Source organism: Ranitomeya variabilis, chromosome 4 (assembly GCF_051348905.1).
Source record: "Ranitomeya variabilis isolate aRanVar5 chromosome 4, aRanVar5.hap1, whole genome shotgun sequence".
Lineage (NCBI taxonomy): Eukaryota > Metazoa > Chordata > Amphibia > Anura > Dendrobatidae > Ranitomeya > Ranitomeya variabilis.
Genome location: NC_135235.1, coordinates 251,346,865 through 251,367,149, shown reverse-complemented (window position 1 = coordinate 251,367,149; position 20,285 = coordinate 251,346,865). Strand labels below are relative to the sequence as shown.

The window sequence follows — 20,285 nt, the reverse complement described above, 5'->3', positions numbered from 1 at the left end:
GGCCGCCGCCATCTTACTACGCCCATCACCCGCGCGCTCTCTGGAGTAGATGGTGTCACTCTGATTGGCTGTCAGCACGACGCTCGCTGATGATGTCACAGAAAGTGAAAGTTCTCTATCGGCTGTGTGGTCATACTGGTCAGTCACTGCAGAGCTATGAGTGTGAGCAGGGTGTGCAGAACTGGAGCGCTGCGGCTGCTGAACCGCGGGGGCCCTGCCCTGGGGGCCACAGCAGCGGCACACAGGGGCTTCATGACATCCACAGCTTTACTGAAGGAGGATGACTTCACCAAAAGTAAGCAACCCCCACAATGTAGGATATATACAGTGTGAGCGGTGACTGCAGCGACCCCCACAGTGTAGGGTATATACAGTGTGAGCGGTGACTGCAGCGACCCCCACAATGTAGGGTATATACAGTGTGAGCGGTGACTGCAGACACCCCCACAGTGTAGGGTATATACAGTGTGAGCGGTGACTGCAGCGACCCCCACAATGTAGGGTATATACAGTGTGAGCGGTGACTGCAGACACCCCCACAATGTAGGGTATATACAGTGTGAGCGGTGACTGCAGACACCCCCACAATGTAGGAGATATACAGTTTGAGCGGTGACTGCAGCGACCCCCACAATGTAGGAGATATATATATATAGTGTGAGCGGTGACTGCAGCGACCCCCACAATGTAGGAAATATATATATATAGTGTGAGCGGTGACTGCAGCAATCCCCACAGTGTAGGATATATACAGTGTGAGCGGTGACTGCAGTGATCCCCACAGTGTAGGATATATACAGTGTGAGCGGTGACTGCAGCGACCCCCACAGTGTAGGGTATATACAGTGTGAGCGGTGACTGCAGCGACCCCCACAATGTAGGGTATATATAGTGTGAGCGGTGACTGCAGAGACCCCCCACAGTGTAGGATATATACAGTGTGAGCGGTGACTGCAGACACCCCCACAATGTAGGATATATACAGTGTGAGCGGTGACTGCAGCGACCCCCACAGTGTAGGGTATATACAGTGTGAGCGGTGACTGCAGAGACCCCCCACAGTGTAGGGTATATACAGTGTGAGCGGTGACTGCAGCGACCCCCACAATGTAGGGTATATACAGTGTGAGCGGTGACTGCAGCGACCCCCACAGTGTAGGGTATATACAGTGTGAGCGGTGACTGCAGCGACCCCCACAGTGTAGGGTATATATAGTGTGAGCGGTGACTGCAGCGACCCCCACAGTGTAGGGTATATACAGTGTGAGCGGTGACTGCAGCGACCCCCACAGTGTAGGAGATATACAGTGTGAGCGGTGACTGCAGACACCCCCACAGTGTAATATATATATATATATATATATATATATATATATATATATATATATATATATATATATATATATATATATATATATATATATATATATATTGTGTGAGCGGTGACTGCAGAGACCCCCCACAATGTAGGGTATATACAGTGTGAGCGGTGACTGCAGACACCCCCACAATGTAGGAGATATACAGTTTGAGCGGTGACTGCAGCGACCCCCACAATGTAGGAGATATACAGTGTGAGCGGTGACTGCAGCGACCCCCACAATGTAGGAAATATATATATATAGTGTGAGCGGTGACTGCAGCAATCCCCACAGTGTAGGATATATACAGTGTGAGCGGTGACTGCAGTGATCCCCACAGTGTAGGATATATATAGTGTGAGCGGTGACTGCAGCGACCCCCACAATGTAGGAGATATACAGTGTGAGCGGTGACTGCAGAGACCCCCCACAGTGTAGCATTTTTTATATAGTGTGAGCGGTGAATGCAGAGACCCCCACAGTGTAGGAGATATACAGTGGTGAGCAGTGACTGCAGCGATCCCCACAATGTAGGAGATATACAGTGTGAGCGGTGACTGCAGTGATCCCCACAGTGTAGGATATATATAGTGTGAGCGGTGACTGCAGCGACCCCCACAATGTAGGAAATATACAGTGTGAGCGGTGACTGCAGAGACCCCCACAATGTAGGATATATATATATAGTGTGAGCGGTGACTGCAGCGACCCCCACAATGTAGGATATATATAGTGTGAGCGGTGACTGCAGCGACCCCCACAATGTAGGATATATATACCGTGAGCGGTGACTGCAGAGACCCCCACAGTGTAGGAGATATACAGTGTGAGCGGTGACTGCACCGACCCCCACAGTGTAGGAGATATACAGTGGTGAGCGGTGACTGCAGAGACCCCCACAATGTAGGATTTATACAGTGTGAGCAGTGACTGCAGCGACCCCCACAATGTAGGATTTATACAGTGTGAGCGGTGACTGCAGCGACCCCCACAATGTAGGGTATATACAGTGTGAGCGGTGACTGCAGACACTCCCACAATGTAGGGTATATACAGTGTGAGCGGTGACTGCAGACACCCCCACAATGTAGGAGATATACAGTTTGAGCGGTGACTGCAGCGACCCCCACAATGTAGGAGATATACAGTGTGAGCGGTGACTGCACTGACCCCCACAGTGTAGGAGATATACAGTGTGAGCGGTGACTGCAGCGACCCCCACAGTGTAGGATATATACAGTGTGAGCGGTGACTGCAGCGACCCCCATAGTGTAGGATATATACAGTGTGAGCGGTGACTGCAGTGATCCCCACAGTGTAGGATATATATAGTGTGAGCGGTGACTGCAGCGACCCCCACAATGTAGGAGATATACAGTGTGAGCGGTGACTGCAGAGACCCCCCACAGTGTAGCATTTTTTATATAGTGTGAGCGGTGAATGCAGAGACCCCCACAGTGTAGGAGATATACAGTGGTGAGCAGTGACTGCAGCGACCCCCACAATGTAGGAGATATACAGTGTGAGCGGTGACTGCAGTGATCCCCACAGTGTAGGATATATATAGTGTGAGCGGTGACTGCAGCGACCCCCACAATGTAGGAAATATACAGTGTGAGCGGTGACTGCAGAGACCCCCACAATGTAGGATATATATATATAGTGTGAGCGGTGACTGCAGCGACCCCCACAATGTAGGATATATATACTGTGAACGGTGACTGCAGAGACCCCCACAGTGTAGGAGATATACAGTGTGAGCGGTGACTGCAGCGACCCCCACAGTGTAGGAGATATACAGTGTGAGCGGTGACTGCAGCGACCCCCACAATGTAGGAGATATACAATGTGAGCGGTGACTGCAGAGACCCCCACAATGTAGGAAATATATATATATAGTGTGAGCGGTGACTGCAGCGACCCCCACAATGTAGGATATATATATAGTGTGAGCGGTGACTGCAGAGACCCCCACAATGTAGGATATATATACCGTGAGCGGTGACTGCAGAGACCCCCACAGTGTAGGAGATATACAGTGTGAGCGGTGACTGCACCGACCCCCACAGTGTAGGAGATATACAGTGGTGAGCGGTGACTGCAGAGACCCCCACAATGTAGGGTATATATAGTGTGAGCGGTGACTGCAGCGACCCCCACAGTGTAGGATATATACAGTGTGAGCGGTGACTGCAGCGACCCCCACAATGTAGGATTTATACAGTGTGAGCAGTGACTGCAGCGACCCCCACAATGTAGGAGATATACAGTGTGAGCGGTGACTGCAGTGATCCCCACAGTGTTGGATATATATAGTGTGAGCGGTGACTGCAGCGACCCCCACAATGTAGGAGATATACAGTGTGAGCGGTGACTGCAGAGACCCCCACAATGTAGGATATATATACTGTGAACGGTGACTGCAGCGACCCCCACAGTGTAGGAGATATACAGTGTGAGCGGTGACTGCAGCCACCCCCACAGTGTAGGAGATATACAGTGTGAGCGGTGACTGCAGCCACCCCCACAGTGTAGGAGATATACAGTGTGAGCGGTGACTGCAGCCACCCCCACAGTGTAGGAGATATACAGTGTGAGCGGTGACTGCAGCGACCCCCACAATGTAGGAGATATACAGTGTGAGCGGTGACGGCAGCGACCCCCACAGTGTAGGATATATACAGTGTGAGCGGTGACTGCAGCGACCCCCACAATGTAGGAGATATACAGTGTGGGTGGTGACTGCAGCGACCCCCACAGTGTAGGATATATACAGTGTGAGCGGTGACTGCAGCAACCCCCACAAACCCCCACAGTGTAGGAGATATACAGTGTGAGCGGTGACTGCAGCGACCCCCACAATGTAGGAGATATACAGTGTGAGCGGTGACTGCAGCGACCCCCATAGTGTAGGATATATACAGTGTGAGCGGTGACTGCAGCGACCCCCACAGTGTAGGATATATATACAGTGTGAGCGGTGACTGCAGCGACCCCCACAGTGTAGGATATATACAGTGTGAGCGGTGACTGCAGCGACCCCCACAGTGTAGGATATATATACAGTGTGAGCGGTGACTGCAGTGACCCCCACAGTGTAGGATATATATAGTGTGAGCGGTGACTGCAGCGACCCCCACAATGTAGGATATATATAGTGTGAGCGGTGACTGCAGCGACCCCCACAGTGTAGGATATATATACAGTGTGAGCGGTGACTGCAGCGACCCCCACAGTGTAGGAGATATACAGTGTGAGCGGTGACTGCAGCAACCCCCACAAACCCCCACAGTGTAGGAGATATACAGTGTGAGCGGTGACTGCAGCGACCCCCACAATGTAGGAGATATACAGTGTGAGCGGTGACTGCAGCGACCCCCATAGTGTAGGATATATACAGTGTGAGCGGTGACGGCAGCGACCCCCACAGTGTAGGATATATACAGTGTGAGCGGTGACTGCAGCGACCCCCACAGTGTAGGATATATACAGTGTGAGCGGTGACTGCAGCGACCCCCACAAACCCCCACAATGTAGGAGATATACAGTGTGAGCGGTGACTGCAGAGACCCCCCACAGTGTAGGATATATACAGTGTGAGCGGTGACTGCAGCGACCCCCACAGTGTAGGATATATACAGTGTGAGCGGTGACTGCAGCGACCCCCACAGTGTAGGATATATACAGTGTGAGCGGTGACTGCAGCGACCCCCACAATGTAGGATATATACAGTGTGAGCGGTGACTGCAGCGACCCCCACAGTGTAGGATATATACAGTGTGAGCGGTGACTGCAGCGACCCCCACAGTGTAGGATATATATACAGTGTGAGCGGTGACTGCAGCGACCCCACAGTGTAGGATATATACAGTGTGAGCGGTGACTGCAGACCCTGTGTTCACTGTATGGTTACACTGCAGTGAGGGCTGCGTTATACAGTGGGGCAAAAAAGTATTTAGTCAGTCAGCAATAGTGCAAGTTCCACCACTTAAAAAGATGAGAGGCGTCTGTAATTTACATCATAGGTAGACCTCAACTATGGGAGACAAACTGAGAAAAAAAATCCAGAAAATCACGTTGTCTGTTTTTTTATCATTTTATTTGCATATTATGGTGGAAAATAAGTATTTGGTCAGAAACAAAATTTCAAGATTTCTGGCTCTCACAGACCTGTAACTTCTTCTTTAGGAGTCTCCTCTTTCCTCCACTCATTACCTGTAGTAATGGCACCTGTTTAAACTTGTTATCAGTATAAAAAGACACCTGTGCACACCCTCAAACAGTCTGACTCCAAACTCCACTATGGTGAAGACCAAAGAGCTGTCAAAGGACACCAGAAACAAAATTGTAGCCCTGCACCAGGCTGGGAAGACTGAATCTGCAATAGCCAACCAGCTTGGAGTGAAGAAATCAACAGTGGGAGCAATAATTAGAAAATGGAAGACATTCAAGACCACTGATAATCTCCCTCGATCTGGGGCTCCACGCAAAATCCCACCCCGTGGGGTCAGAATGATCACAAGAACGGTGAGCAAAAATCCCAGAACCACGCGGGGGGACCTAGTGAATGAACTGCAGAGAGCTGGGACCAATGTAACAAGGCCTACCATAAGTAACACACTACGCCACCATGGACTCAGATCCTGCAGTGCCAGACGTGTCCCACTGCTTAAGCCAGTACATGTCCGGGCCTGTCTGAAGTTTGCTAGAGAGCATTTGGATGGTCCAGAGGAGTTTTGGGAGAATGTCCTATGGTCTGATGAAACCAAACTGGAACTGTTTGGTAGAAACACAACTTGTCGTGTTTGGAGGAAAAAGAATACTGAGTTGCATCCATCAAATACCATACCTACTGTAAAGCATGGTGGTGGAAACATCATGCTTTGGGGCTGTTTCTCTGCAAAGGGGCCAGGACGACTGATCCGGGTACATGAAAGAATGAATGGGGCCATGCATGGTGAGATTTTGAGTGCAAACCTCCTTCCATCAGCAAGGGCATTGAAGATGAAACGTGGCTGGGTCTTTCAACATGACAATGATCCAAAGCACACCGCCAGGGCAATGAAGGAGTGGCTTCGTAAGAAGCATTTCAAGGTCCTGGAGTGGCCTAGCCAGTCTCCAGATCTCAACCCTATAAAAAACCTTTGGAGGGAGTTGAAAGTCTGTGTTGCCAAGCGAAAAGCCAAAAACATCACTGCTCTAGAGGAGATCTGCATGGAGGAATGGGCCAACATACCAACAACAGTGTGTGGCAACCTTGTGAAGACTTACAGAAAACGTTTGACCTCTGTCATTGCCAACAAAGGATATATTACAAAGTATTGAGATGAAATTTTGTTTCTGACCAAATACTTATTTTCCACCATAATATGCAAATAAAATGATAAAAAAACAGACAATGTGATTTTCTGGATTTTTTTTGCTCAGTTTGTCTCCCATAGTTGAGGTCTACCTATGATGTAAATTACAGACGCCTCTCATCTTTTTAAGTGGTGGAATTTGCACTATTGCTGACTGACTAAATACTTTTTTGCCCCACTGTATGAATCCTGGGTGATACAATGTGGCATCAGATTCCTGTCACTCGCTGATATGTCGCCGTCACATTCTGCAGCGCTGCATCCCTGTCCCCATCGGACGCTCTGCGTGGATTATTCTATCACCTGTGGGGTCGTCTCGTCACGTCGCCCCCTCGCCTCTTCCCCGCACTGTAATAACAGGACGCGCTCGCTGCCATTATTCTCTTTATTTTTTGTCACTTTGTGGCATCTGATTGTAGTAAAGTTCTGTGATAACCGACACGAGAGTCTGCACGGCGTCCTCGAAGGTTGTCAGTATCATTACTGTATTGTATTAACCCCGTGGGGTAACGAGCCGTCACAACTGCTGACAGCGCCGCTGACTGTGCACGAGTTATTTTTGGTTATTTCTTAATATTGATAGTTAATGACTAAACCCGTTATAAAGAATCCACAGCTGTTTGTGTCTGCGACAACTGCACAAGTTCAATATATCAGTACTGGGAAAAAGCCCCTGCTGACAACCAGCCTGTGTATCATGTAGAGAGGTTGTCAGCCCCGCTGCCGGTGATGACATCACTGATATAATGACCTGTGATCAGGCGGGAGACCACGCACCGTGTACTACAGCACCAGCTCATCATCTATTACTGCTGACAACCAGCCTGTATATCATGTAGAGAGGTTGTCAGGCCCGCCCCATGGTGACGTCACTGATATAATGACCTGTGATCAGGCGGGAGACCACACACCGTATACTACGGCACCAGCTCATCATCTGTTACCTCTGACAACCAGCCTGTATATCATGTAGAGTGGTTGTCAGCCCCGCCCCCGGTGATGACATCATCACTGATATAATGACCTGTGATCAGGCGGGAGACCACACACCGTATACTACGGCACCAGCTCATCATCTATCACTGCTGACAACCAGCCTGTATATCATGTAGAGTGGTTGTCAGCCCCGCCCCCGGTGATGACATCATCACTGATATAATGACCTGTGATCAGGTGGGAGACCACACACCGTATACTACGGCACCAGCTCATCATCTATCACTGCTGACAACCAGCCTGTATATCATGTAGAGAGGTTGTCAGCCCCGCCCCCGGTGATGACATCATCACTGATATAATGACCTGTGATCAGGCGGGAGACCACACACCGTATACTACGGCACCAGCTCATCATCTATCACTGCTGACAACCAGCCTGTATATCATGTAGAGAGGTTGTCAGCCCCGCCTCCGGTGATGACATCACTGATATAATGACCTGCGATCAGGCGGGAGACCACACACCGTATACTACGGCACCAGCTCATCATCTATTACCTCTGACAACCAGCCTGTATATCATGTAGACAGGTTGTCAGGCCCGCCCCATGGTGACGTCACTGATATAATGACCTGTGATCAGGCGGGAGACCACGCACCGTGTACTACGGCACCAGCTCATCACCTATTACTGCTGACAACCAGCCTGTATATCATGTAGAGAGGTTGTCAGCCCCACCCCCGGTGATGACATCACTAACCCAGTGCCGTCTGCTTGGTGTCGCTCGTCTGTGATCGGATTTCCTTTGTTATTTCTCTGTTTTCCTCCCAGTTCTGACCAGTGAGATGCAGAAGATCCACAATAAAGTGCGGGACGCTCTGCCGGGCAGCGACTGGTCGCCATTCAAATCCATGGACCATCTGCCGCCAGAACACGCGGACATCGTCATTGTCGGGGGTGGAGTCATGGGCTGGGCAGTTGCCTATTGGCTGATGAAAATGCAGACCAAGAAGAGAGCGTACAAGGTGCTGGTGGTGGAGCGCGATCCGACCGTGAGTCTCACCCCACGGCTGTGCGTGACATGTGCAGACCGGATCGTCCTCCGCCGTCACTTTATCATAACATTCAGATTATAACATGAGTGCACAGATTCTGGGGCCGGTGTGTCTGTTACACCGGGGAGTAAGCACTTGTCTATTATGTGTCATCTACCGGAATCCGAGGTGCTCATCCGCCCAGATACCATGTCCCGCTGACAGCTGTTGGGTGGTATGTGCGTCTGTGACCCTGCTATTTGTAATATAGTGTACGCCCGGAGAGCTGTGTACATGATTCATCCCAGTGGACCCAGGTAACGTTATGTAATAATACCCTCTCTTATCTCACCCCTAGTACTCTCACGCCTCCACCGTTCTCTCGGCAGGCGGCATCCGACAGCAATTCTCCCGACCGGAAAACATCCAGATGTCGCTGTTTGGAGCCCATTTTCTGCGCAACATTAATGTAAGATGACAGTACTGTAACAGAAGCTAAAGAACAGTACAGTCACATAGCACCAGAGTTGCGCTCACTATTCTGCTGGTGCAGTCACTGTGTACATACATTACATTACTGATCCTGAGTTACATACTGTATTATCCTCCAGAGCTGCACTCACTATTCTGCTGGTGCAGTCACTGTGTACATACATTACAATACTGATCCTGAGTTACACCCTGTATTATACCCCAGAGCTGCACTCACTATTCTGCTGGTGCAGACACTGTGTACATACATTACATTACTAATCCTGAGTTACCTCCTGTATTATACTCCAGAGCTGCACTCACTATTCTGCTGGTGCAGTCACTTTGTACATACATTACATTACTGATCCTGAGTTACCTCCTGTATTATGCTCCAGAGCTGCACTCACTATTCTGCTGGTGCAGTCACTGTGTACATACATTACATTACTGATCCTGAGTTACATCCTGTATTATACCCCACAGCTGCACTCACTATTCTGCTGGTGCAGTCGCTGTGTACATACATTGTTATGATTGAACTGGTGGTTAGGAGCACTAGAAATGACCAGATGAGCAAACTAGTAATACAGGACGAGCTCTGGGAAGTGGGAGCTCTGCTGACCGCAAGCCCTAATCCTATCACAACAACTAGAAATAGCCGTGGAGCGTTCCTGACTCTGCCTAGACGCCTCTTCACAGCCTAAGAGCTAACTTCCCCTAAAGATAGAAAATACAGCCTACCTTGCCTCAGAGAAATCCCCCAAAGAAATAGGCAGCCCCCACATATATTGACTGTGAGTTAAGATGGAAGTCACAAACACAGAAATGAAACAGGTTTCAGCATAGGAGGCCAGGCTTAACTAAACAGACTGAGGATAGAAAAGGTATCTTTGCGGTCAGCATAAAACACTAACAAAAAACCACGCAGTGTGTGCAAAAGAAACCACCGCACCGACTCACGGCGCGGTGGTGCCACTCTGCATCCCAGAGCTTCCAGCTAACAGAACAAAATCATGATAGCAAGCTGGACAAAAAACAATGATAACAAATAAGCTAGCAGAAACTTAGCTTTTGCTGAAGTAGACAGGTCATCTGAAAGATCCAAGAGAACTGAACCAGTACTAGGACATTGACAGCTGGCATCAAGTAACGATCTGAGTGGAGTTAAATAGAGCAGCCAGCCAAGGCCTCAACGAGATCAGCTGGAGAATGAATCTCAGAACCAGCAGCTCCACTCACAGCCACCAGAGGGAGTCCATGAACAGAACTTGCCGAAGTACCATTAATAACCACAGGAGGGAGCTCGAGAACAGAATTGACAACAATACATTACTGATCCTGAGTTACCTCCTGTATTATACACCAGAGCTGCACTCACTATTCTGCTGGTGCAGTCACTGTGTACATACATTACATTACTGATCCTTAGTTACCTCCTGTATTGTACCCCAGAGCTGCACTCACTATTCTGATGGTGCAGTCACTGTGTACATACATTACATTACTGATCCTGAGTTACCTCCTGTATTATACCCCAGAGCTGCACTCACTATTCTGATGGTGCAGTCACTGTGTACATACAATACATTACTGATCCTGAGTTACCTCCTGTATTATGCTCCAGAGCTGCACTCACTATTCTGCTGGTGCAGTCACTGTGTACATACATTACAATACTGATCCTGAGTTACACCCTGTATTATGCTCCAGAGCTGCACTCACTATTCTGCTGGTGCAGTCACTGTGTACATACATTACAATACTGATCCTGAGTTACACCCTGTATTATACCCCACAGCTGCACTCACTATTCTGCTGGTGCAGTCGCTGTGTACATACATTACATTACTGATCCTGAGTTACATCCTGTATTATACTTCAGAGCTGCACTCACAATTCTGCTGGTGCAGTCACTGTGTACATACATTACTGATCCTGAGTTACATCATGTATTATACTCCAGAGCTGCACTCACTATTCTGCTGGTGCAGTCACTGTGCACATACATTACTGATCCTGAGTTACATCATGTATTATACCCCAGAGCTGCACTCACTATTCTGCTGGTACAGTCACTATGTACATACATTAGTTGTCCTGTATCTTGGACCCTCCTCAGACCCCCATGTCTCTTATTCCAGGAGTACTTGGGTATTATAAATGAAGACCCTGTTGACATTCAGTTTAACCCCTCGGGGTACCTCTTCCTGTCCAGTGACAAAGGAGCCGAGATCCTGGAGGAAAATTACCGAGTGCAGAGGTACTGGGTGGGGATGATAGTGGTTGTGGTACCAGGGCCGCTCCATTCTTCTGTAAGTTGTGTAACGTGGTATCATGGAAACCTTCTCGTTTATATAACACGACCTGACACTCGCTGAGGGTTTGTTACAGTTGTATCCAGTGTGGACAGTCCTCTCTGAGCTGCACATCTCCACTGTCTGGAGGGTTTGTTACAATGTATCGCCCAGGTCCGGGGTACTTTGTGGTGTATGTGCAGCAGAGTTGATGGTGGAGAGTGTAGGGTGGGTTTACTACCCCCCGGCGTCTGAGGTAGTCGGTACGTCCTCTCTGAGAGCAGGGATGGACTTTTCAGCGTGAAGCTGTTGTCACCAGTCCCTGGGGGTTTGTCACCAGTGGGTGTCACTCAGGCTGGCCGCTCCTCCAATCACTGGGTGGGTTTGTCACCAGTGGGTGTGTCTCAGGATGGCCGCTCCTCCAGTCCCTGGGGGGTTGTCACCAGTGGGTGTCACTCAGGACAGCCGCTCCTCCAGTCCCTGGGGGTTTGTCACCAGTGGGTGTCACTCAGGATGGCCGCTCCTCCAGTCCCTGAGGGTTTGTTACGGGTGTCACTCAGGATGGCCGCTCCTACAGTCCTTGGGGGTTTGTCACCAGTGGGTGTCACTCAGGATGGCCGCTCCTCCAGTCCCTGGGGGTTTGTCACCAGTGGGTGTCACTCAGGATGGCCGCTCCTCCAGTCCCTGGGGGTTTGTCACCAGTGGGTGTGTCTCAGGATGGCCGCTCCTCCAGTCCCTGGGGGGTTGTCACCAGTGGGTGTCACTCAGGACAGCCGCTCCTCCAGTCCCTGGGGGTTTGTCACCAGTGGGTGTCACTCAGGATGGCCGCTCCTCCAGTCCCTGAGGGTTTGTTACGGGTGTCACTCAGGATGGCCGCTCCTACAGTCCTTGGGGGTTTGTCACCAGTGGGTGTCACTCAGGATGGCCGCTCCTCCAGTCCCTGGGGGTTTGTCACCAGTGGGTGTCACTCAGGATGGCCGCTCCTCCAGTCCCTGGGGGTTTGTCACCAGTGGGTGTCTCTCAGGATGGCCGCTCCTCCAGTCCCTGGGGGTTTGTCACCATTAGGTGTCTCTCAGGATGGCCGCTCCTCCAGTCCCTGGGGGGTTTGTCACCATTGGGTGTCTCAGGATGGCCGCTCCTCCAGTCCCCGGGGGTTGTCACCAGTGGGTGCCTCTCAGGATGGCCGCTCCTCCAGTCCCTGGGAGTTTGTCACCATTGGGTGACTCAGGATGGCCGCTCCTCCAGTCCCTGGGGGGTTGTCACCAGTGGGTGTCTCTCAGGATGGCCGCTCCTCCAGTCCCCGGGGGTTTGTCACCAGTGGGTGTCACTCAGGACGGCCGCTCCTCCAGTCCCCGGGGGTTGTTGTCCGGCTTTCCCAGGAGCAGACAGGAAGGGACCCCTGAATTCGGGGTATTGCCCTGGTGACCCTTTGTGTTACTTTCTCGCACCGCAGGGAGCAGGGGGCCAAGGTGACGCTACTCTCTCCGGATCAGCTGAAGAGGAAGTTTCCGTGGCTCCATACGCAGGACGTGGCGCTCGCCTCTTATGGTGAGGGCTGCTCTGCTCTGTGTCGGAGCAGCAGGTTCTGGATTACTGCACTCACTGTGGTTTTGTTTTCAGGGCTGGAGAACGAGGGCTGGTTCGATCCCTGGTTGCTGCTCAGTGCTCTCAGGCGTAAGGCCATGTCCATGGGCGTCTTACATTGCCACGGGGAGGTGGCAGGTGAGTGCCGCACTCAGCAGTGTCACCATTGGTCCTGTAGGGACAGGTATGACACAGATCTTTGTGCTTGTTCTCTCCTGCTTGTCCTTAACCAATGGCAGAGCTTCGGGCAAATGAACCCTAATGATATCCATCTAATGTAAGATAAATAAGGGGAAAGTGGAGGTCAAAAATCACCAAATAGTAACACATGCAGCACCAGTAATGACCAGTGGGTGGCAGCACTGCAGTCGCTCTGCATTTATACAATGTGATCCGCATTATGCTGCAGCTGCTGGCGTAGAACTACATATACCAGAATGCCTGGACTTCTAATAAAACATTACTGTCAATAGGTTTCAACTACATGAAACAAGAAATGATGACGGCGGACGGCGAACCGGTGACCTGTAAAATAATCAAACAAGTTATTGTGAGTATATTCCGAATGTCAAATTTATGTGATTGCTGAGATTAATTAGGTTTATATAAGATTTTTTTTATTATTATGGACTGTGACGACACAGCATTTTACCTTAATTAGCTAGATGTCTATTTTCAGTATGCCAGGAGGAATAGACTGTTATCTGTATGTTGACTTTTGAATTTGTGTTTCTTTCTTCAATTGGTCGAGTCTGAAGTTTTGACTCTTCTAGTAGGTTAAAGTGATATTTGTAAATAGATGAATGGTTGTTAATTATCTCTTATATCAGCTCCTACAGTTTATTGTACTGTTATCTTTGTAAAATAGGGATGCAGGGTCATTGATATGTTGACTACACATTACAGGAGGCCATGCCATTTGTTGATTTGCAAACATTGAAGGATAAACTAAATACTCAAACAATGTGAGTTAATCTTAACACCCCTTCCCCCTGACTGATGAATAATGGGCTTGAAGAACAGTTGTGAACTATAAAAAGGGGATATGCCTCTGTAACAATGTACATCCAGAGATCCAAAGAACCAGAAACTCTTTACAAAACCAGGAACACCAAGACATCATGGCTCCATCATGAGGGACACAAAGTTGACATTCTACAGGATGCCAGCTTAGGGGACCACGGCCCCAGCTGGAAGAATACAGATCTGCTCCATTTACCATCACTATAGCATGGATACATTGGGGTAGTCCGGATTTGGACCCACCGGTCGCCTGGAACTATGGATATGTTTACAGAAAGCCAGGATTGGAACCCACCGATCACCTTGCTTCATGGAGATGTTCTGAAAAGCCAGGTTGTGACCCTCCGGTCACCTGGCCTTGTACCTGAATGGACTGTCATATTCCTACGCTCCTCGTTACCTCCTCTCTGTGCATGTCACAGGTGAGGTCGTCGGTCCTGGAAGCTGTGAAGTCTCAGTTGATCTTATCCCAGCGAGTCAGTGGAAGGGGGAGACTCTGTAATGTGCACCATCTTGGAGTATTTTGCTGGGACTATTGTAGTATTATTATTATTATTTATTAGCGCCATTTATTCCATGGCGCTTTACATGTGAGGAGGGGTGTACATAATAAAAACAGGTACAATAATCTTGAACAATACAAGTCACAACTGGTACAGAAGGAGAGAGGACCCTGCCCGCGAGGGCTCACAATCTATAAATTGTATGTGTTACTTGTCTATTTTGTGGCTCAATAAAGTATTGCCACACTATGTTACCTCACCCTATAGTGTCTGAGTAGTATTACATCCACGGTGAAAGGAGAGCAGGCGTTCGGTGGGATGATCTCTGGTCCATGCGGTCTTGGGCCAGTGGACTAGGGCACCTGCCGATCCCAGAACCCCCTCTTTGTCTCCACATGGGTATCCTGATATTTTTCAGGTCCAGACACAGAACAGTTTGGAGAACCAGCCTGTGGACTGTATGGCGGTCGTCAATGCCGCCGGCGCCTGGTCTTCGAAAGTGGCCGAGATGGTTGGGATTGGCTGTGGGAAGCCGGGCACCTATGAAGAAGTCAAGCTTCCTGTAGAGCCCAGAAAGAGGTATTATCACCCTCATCGTCCTGCTCAGATGTTTCTCTGCGCCATTTTTATGTGGAAACATTTGACTTCTCCAGATACATCTACATGTTCCACTGTCCCGCTGGCCCCGGCCTGGACTGCCCGATGCTGATCGACAGCTCTGGGGTTTATTTCAGGAGGGAGGGGATGGGGGGAAACTACATCGGGGGCCTCTCTCCCCCGGAGGTAAGTGGTGGCTGCGTGCGAGGAGGCAGCAGCGGCGGTGGAGGACACACTGCAGTAATATCCTTGTGTGCAGGAGGAGGAGCCGGACACCAGTAATCTGGACGTGGACCACGAGTATTTCCAGCAGAAGGTCTGGCCGCTCCTGGCGCACAGAGTGCCGCTATTCGAGACCTTGAAGGTACGTCCAAGGTCACTGGCGGAGTGAAGCCGTGGTCCTGTGGACGTTTCCATCATCTCTCCCATCATCTCTTTCTGGAATCCCCAATAATCATTATAAGGAATGTTGTGAATAGATGTCTTATTTCAATGTCTCACTGTTTTCAGGATCTCTGCTTGCTGTCAGTGAATAGATACATCCTGTTCACTTCCAGGGGCTGAAGCCGTATAAAGAAGTGGTCTTCTTCTACTCTTAGATTGGCTACGATTGTCTCTGGATAATCCTTTGACTGGTACATTGTATCAAACCCCAGTCGGGAGCCGAATTCTCAGCATTGGAGCAATCGCTCAGTAGTTAAGTTCGGGGGTCAGGACGGAATTTATCCATTTCACTGACAACAAGCGGAGATCTGGGGAAGCACAAGAAACAAACACACAGGACGATTCTTCAGTCTGGAGTAGAACTTTCTGATCGACTTGCAGACACAAGAAAATGTAATTTTGGCGCTTTCACACCGACTCCGCTAACTGAAGAGTGGGTGGATCTTACTAGTGGGGGGGTGGTCGGGCTCGGTGGATCTTATAGCGGGGGGGCTCGATGGATCTTATAGCGGGGGGTGGTCGAGCTCGGTGAATCTTATAGCGGGGGTGGTCGGGCTCGGTTTATCTTATAGCGGGGGGTGGTCGGGCTTGTTGGATCTAATAGCGGGGGGTGGTCGGGCTCGTTGGATCTAATAGCGGGGGGTGGTCGGGCTCAGTGGATCTTATAGCGGGGGTGTGGTCGGGCTTGTTGGATCTAATAGCGGGGGGTGGTCGGGCTCGTTGGATCTAATAGCGGGGGGTGGTCGGGCTCGTTGGATCTTATAGCGGGGGGTGGTTGGGCTCAGTGGATCTTATAGCGGGGGTGTGGTCGGGCTCGGTTTATCTTATAGCGGGGGGTGGTCGGGCTCGTTGGATCTTATAGCGGGGGGGTGGTCGGGCTCGGTGGATCTTATAGTGGGGGGTGGTCGGGCTCGGTGGATCTTATAGCGGGGGGGTGGTCGGGCTTGGTGGATCTTATAGCGCGGGGTGGTCGGGCTCGGTGGATCTTATAGCGCGGGGTGGTCGGGCTCGGTAGATCTTATATGGGGGGGTGGTCGAGCTCGGTGGATTTTATAGCTGGGCGGTCGGGCTCGGTGGATCTTATAGCTGGGGTGGTCGGGCTCGGTGGATCTTATAGCGTGGGGTGGTCGGGCTCGGTGGATCTTATAGCGCGGGGTAGTCGGGCTCGGTGGATCTTAGCGCGGGGTGGTCGGGCTCGGTGGATCTTATATGGGGGGTGGTCGGGCTCGGTGGATCTTATAGTGGGGGGTGGTCGGGCTCGGTGGATCTTATAGCGGGGGGGTGGTCGGGCTCGGTGGATCTTATAGCGGGGGGGGTGGTCGGGCTGGGTGGATCTTATAGCGCGGGGTAGTCGGGCTCGGTGGATCTTATAGCGCGGGGTGGTCGGGCTCGGTGGATCTTATATGGGGGGTGGTCGGGCTCGGTGGATCTTATAGTGGGGGGTGGTCGGGCTCGGTGGATCTTATAGCGGGGGGTGGTCGGGCTCGGTGGATCTTATAGCGCGGGGTGGTCGGGCTCGGTGGATCTTATAGCGCGGGGTGGTCGGGCTCGGTAGATCTTATATGGGGGGGTGGTCGGGCTCGGTGGATCTGATATGGGGGGGGTGGTCGGGCTCGGTGGATCTTATATGGGGGGTGGTCGGGCTCGGTGGATCTTATATAGGGGGTGGTCGGGCTCGGTGGATCTTATATAGGGGGTGGTTGGGCTCGGTGGATCTTATAGTGGGGGGTGGTCGGGCTCGGTGGATCTTATAGCGGGGGGTGGTCGGGCTCGGTGGATTTTATAGCGGGGGGGGGGTGGTTGGGCTCGGTGGATCTTATAACGGGGGGTGGTTGGGCTCGGTGGATCTTATAACGGGGGGTGTTCGGGCTCGGTGGATCTTAAAGCGGGGTGGCTGGGCTCGGTGGATCTTATAGCGGGGGGGTGGTCGGGCTCGGTGGATCTTATAGCGGGGGGGTGGTTGGACTCGGCTGATTTTGTGGACAAAGCGCCATTCTTGTTGAGTCGGTCACAAAGTAATTAGAAGTTGCAGAACTTTGCCAGAAGTGGGAGCGGCCGTCTCTGCTCCTCCGTGGGGGGCGGCTCTTCGGGTTGTGTCCATAATGACGCGGTGTCTCTCATGCAGGTGAAGTCGGCCTGGGCCGGGTACTACGACTACAACACGTACGACCAGAATGGCGTCATCGGCATCCACCCGCTGGTGCAGAACCTTTACTTTGCCTGCGGGTTCAGCGGGCACGGCTTGCAGCAGGCTCCGGCCGTGGGCCGCGCGGTAGCAGAGATACTGAACAACGGGCGATTTACTACATTGGACCTTGAATCCTTCGGGTTCCAGCGTTTTATCTCCCAACAACCCGTTTTGGAGAGGAACATAGTGTGAGGTGAGTGCGGGGTGGGTGCTGGTCCGATGTGCACCCCGGCAATCTTGCTGCAGACCCCCCTAAGGCTACTTTCACACTAGCATTTTTCGGCGGATGTCACAATGCGTCGTTTAGGAGAAAAAACCACATCCTGCAAAGTTGTCCGCAGGATGCGTTTTTTCCCCATAGACTTACATTACCGACGCATTGCGACGTGTCGCAACCGTCGTGCGACGGTTGCGTCATGTTTTGGCGCACCGCCGCCACAAAAAACGTTACATGTAACTTTTTGTGCGTCGAGACCACCATTTTCGACAGCGCATGCGCGACCGAAACTCCGCCCCTTCCTCCCCGGACCTTACAATGGGGAAGCGGAAGTGTCTTAAGACTGCTTCCGCTGCCAACGTTGGGCATTTTTTGCACAGTATGCGTCGGTACGTCGGGCCGACGCAGTGCGACGGCCCCGTACCAACGCTAGTGTGAAAGCAGCCTAATACTGCTGCACCAATCTATTACACACAGACACCTGTAATTGCGTTCTCCTGCTCATCCTGTGCCTCCTGCTGCAGGAATACCATGTGAGTGGTGCAGTAAAGACTGACACTTGGGGAGAGAGGTGCATGTTAACCCTTTGCAGTGCTTGATGCTTCTAAGATTTCTTGTCTCTACAGCGTGGACAGGAGATTGCAGTCACTGCCTTTTACATCCGGAACTTTGTTCGCTGTGGCCAAAAATCCAACCTGGTGTCAAAATGATAATGAAAGAAGACAAAGATGGAGGCCGATGGCTTCAGGGATAACGCCAACACCAGCGCCCATCAAAGACCTCACAACAGACTTGTATGAATGTGGCTTAAGGTACCGTCACACTAAACGACTTTATAACGATATCGCTAGCGATCCGTGACGTTGCAGCGTCCTCGCTAGCGATATCGTTTAGTTTGACACGCAGCAGCGATCAGGATCCTGCTGTGATGTCGCTGGTCGCTGAATAAAGTCCAGAACTTTATTTGGTCGTTTGATCGCTGTGTATCGTTGTGTTTGACACCAAATGCAACGATACCAGCGATATTTTACACTGGTAACCAGGGTAAACATCGGGTAACTAAGCGCGGGGCCGCGCTTAGTAACCCGATGTTTACCCTGGTTACCAGCGTAAAATGTAAAAAAAACAAACAGCACATACTCACATTGCGTCCCCTGCAGTCTGCTTCCTCCTCTGACTCAGCGCCGCAAAGTGAAAGTGAAAGCAGCACAGCGGTGACGTCACCGCTCTGCTCTCACTGTACGGCGCTCAGTCAGTCAGGAAGTGGACGCAGGGGGACGTGAATGTAAGTATGTGCTGTTTGTTTTTTTTACATTTTACGCTGGTAACCAGGGTAAACATCGGGTTACTAAGCGCGGCCCTGCGCTTAGTTACCCGATGTTTACCCTGGTTACCAGGGGACCTCGGCATCGTTGATCGCTGGAGAGCGGTCTGTGTGACAGCTCTCCAGCGATCAAACAGCGACGCTGCAGCGATCGGCATCGTTGTCGTTATCGCTGCAGCGTCGCTTAATGTGACGGTACCTTTATTGCTGCTATCTGTGTGTGATCCTATGACAACTCTTCCTGCTCCAGTTCCCTGTGTTGTCGTAGGCTCATGCTGGGCCTTGGAACAATTTATGCTTTTTCTGCAAATGTATTAAAATCCTTTGGCAACAGGGACAGGTCTGAGCACAGGGCCAGAAGAGCTGTCATAGGGAATTTCTTCTAAATCGAGCTCTACCACTGTCCTCTCGTTGGAATGTATCTGGTGCTATAGGAGGGCCACTTCTGGTACCGCCCCTTTAAGACACTGATTTCCAGTACATACAATATATTTTTGTGATTACCGGATCCTCTGTGTGATCGGCTTATTAGAGGGATCCCGTCCTCTCCTGGATCTAGTAATCTGCTCCTTCCTCTGCGGGAACAAGGTTTGAAGCCAGGATCTCTGGATTATCAGGCGGCCGCGGTCACACGTAGACGATCATGAGATCGCATCGCTCGCACGTACAGGAAGGCTGACCGCGTCTTCTGTGCCTGCAGTGGGCATAAGAGTGATGAGGATTGGGGGGCTCCAGAGTGTCGGGGGTCTTCCTGGTAGCAGCTTTCTGCCATATTTTGTGATTTAACACTTTGCCTTTTTATCAGATCTCGGCTTCCTGTCAGTGAATGGAAATCGTCTGATATCGGAATATTACTAAGGGCCTGTGCACACCTTGCAGATTTGTCACAAAGCCGGTAGGCAGCAAAGGAGACTCCTGAGGTCTGGTGCACACGCTGCGTC

At 50.9% G+C, this 20,285-nt stretch overlaps 1 protein-coding gene across 2 annotated transcripts; it reads left to right on the top strand.

Annotated features, from left to right (window-relative positions):
- The first annotated feature begins 34 nt into the window (after positions 1-34).
- On the top strand, positions 35-18,830 carry FOXRED1 (FAD dependent oxidoreductase domain containing 1). 2 transcript variants are annotated; one of them, XM_077249464.1, is made up of 12 exons: positions 35-295; positions 8,494-8,687; positions 9,055-9,165; positions 11,312-11,430; positions 12,918-13,012; positions 13,085-13,186; positions 13,522-13,598; positions 14,993-15,153; positions 15,228-15,357; positions 15,431-15,535; positions 17,741-17,996; positions 18,647-18,782. In XM_077249464.1, the coding sequence occupies exons 1-11, from the start codon at positions 157-159 to the stop codon at positions 17,993-17,995; spliced, it is 1,488 nt and encodes a 495-aa protein (XP_077105579.1). In that variant the 5' UTR covers positions 35-156; the 3' UTR covers position 17,996; positions 18,647-18,782. The 2 variants fall into 2 exon arrangements, with proteins under 2 accessions (XP_077105579.1, XP_077105580.1); XM_077249465.1 differs by having other exon boundaries at positions 98-295; positions 8,494-8,714; positions 18,647-18,830.
- Positions 18,831-20,285: the final 1,455 nt, after the last annotated feature.

Coding starts and splice junctions, on each gene's coding strand:
- FOXRED1 (XM_077249465.1), top strand. CDS start 157: ATGAGTGTGAGCAGGGTGTGCAGAACTGGAGCGCTGCGGCTGCTGAAC. Junction 296..8,493: donor GGAGGATGACTTCACCAAAA/GTAAGCAACCCC, acceptor TTTTCCTCCCAG/TTCTGACCAGTGAGATGCAG. Junction 15,358..15,430: donor GGGGCCTCTCTCCCCCGGAG/GTAAGTGGTGGC, acceptor CCTTGTGTGCAG/GAGGAGGAGCCGGACACCAG.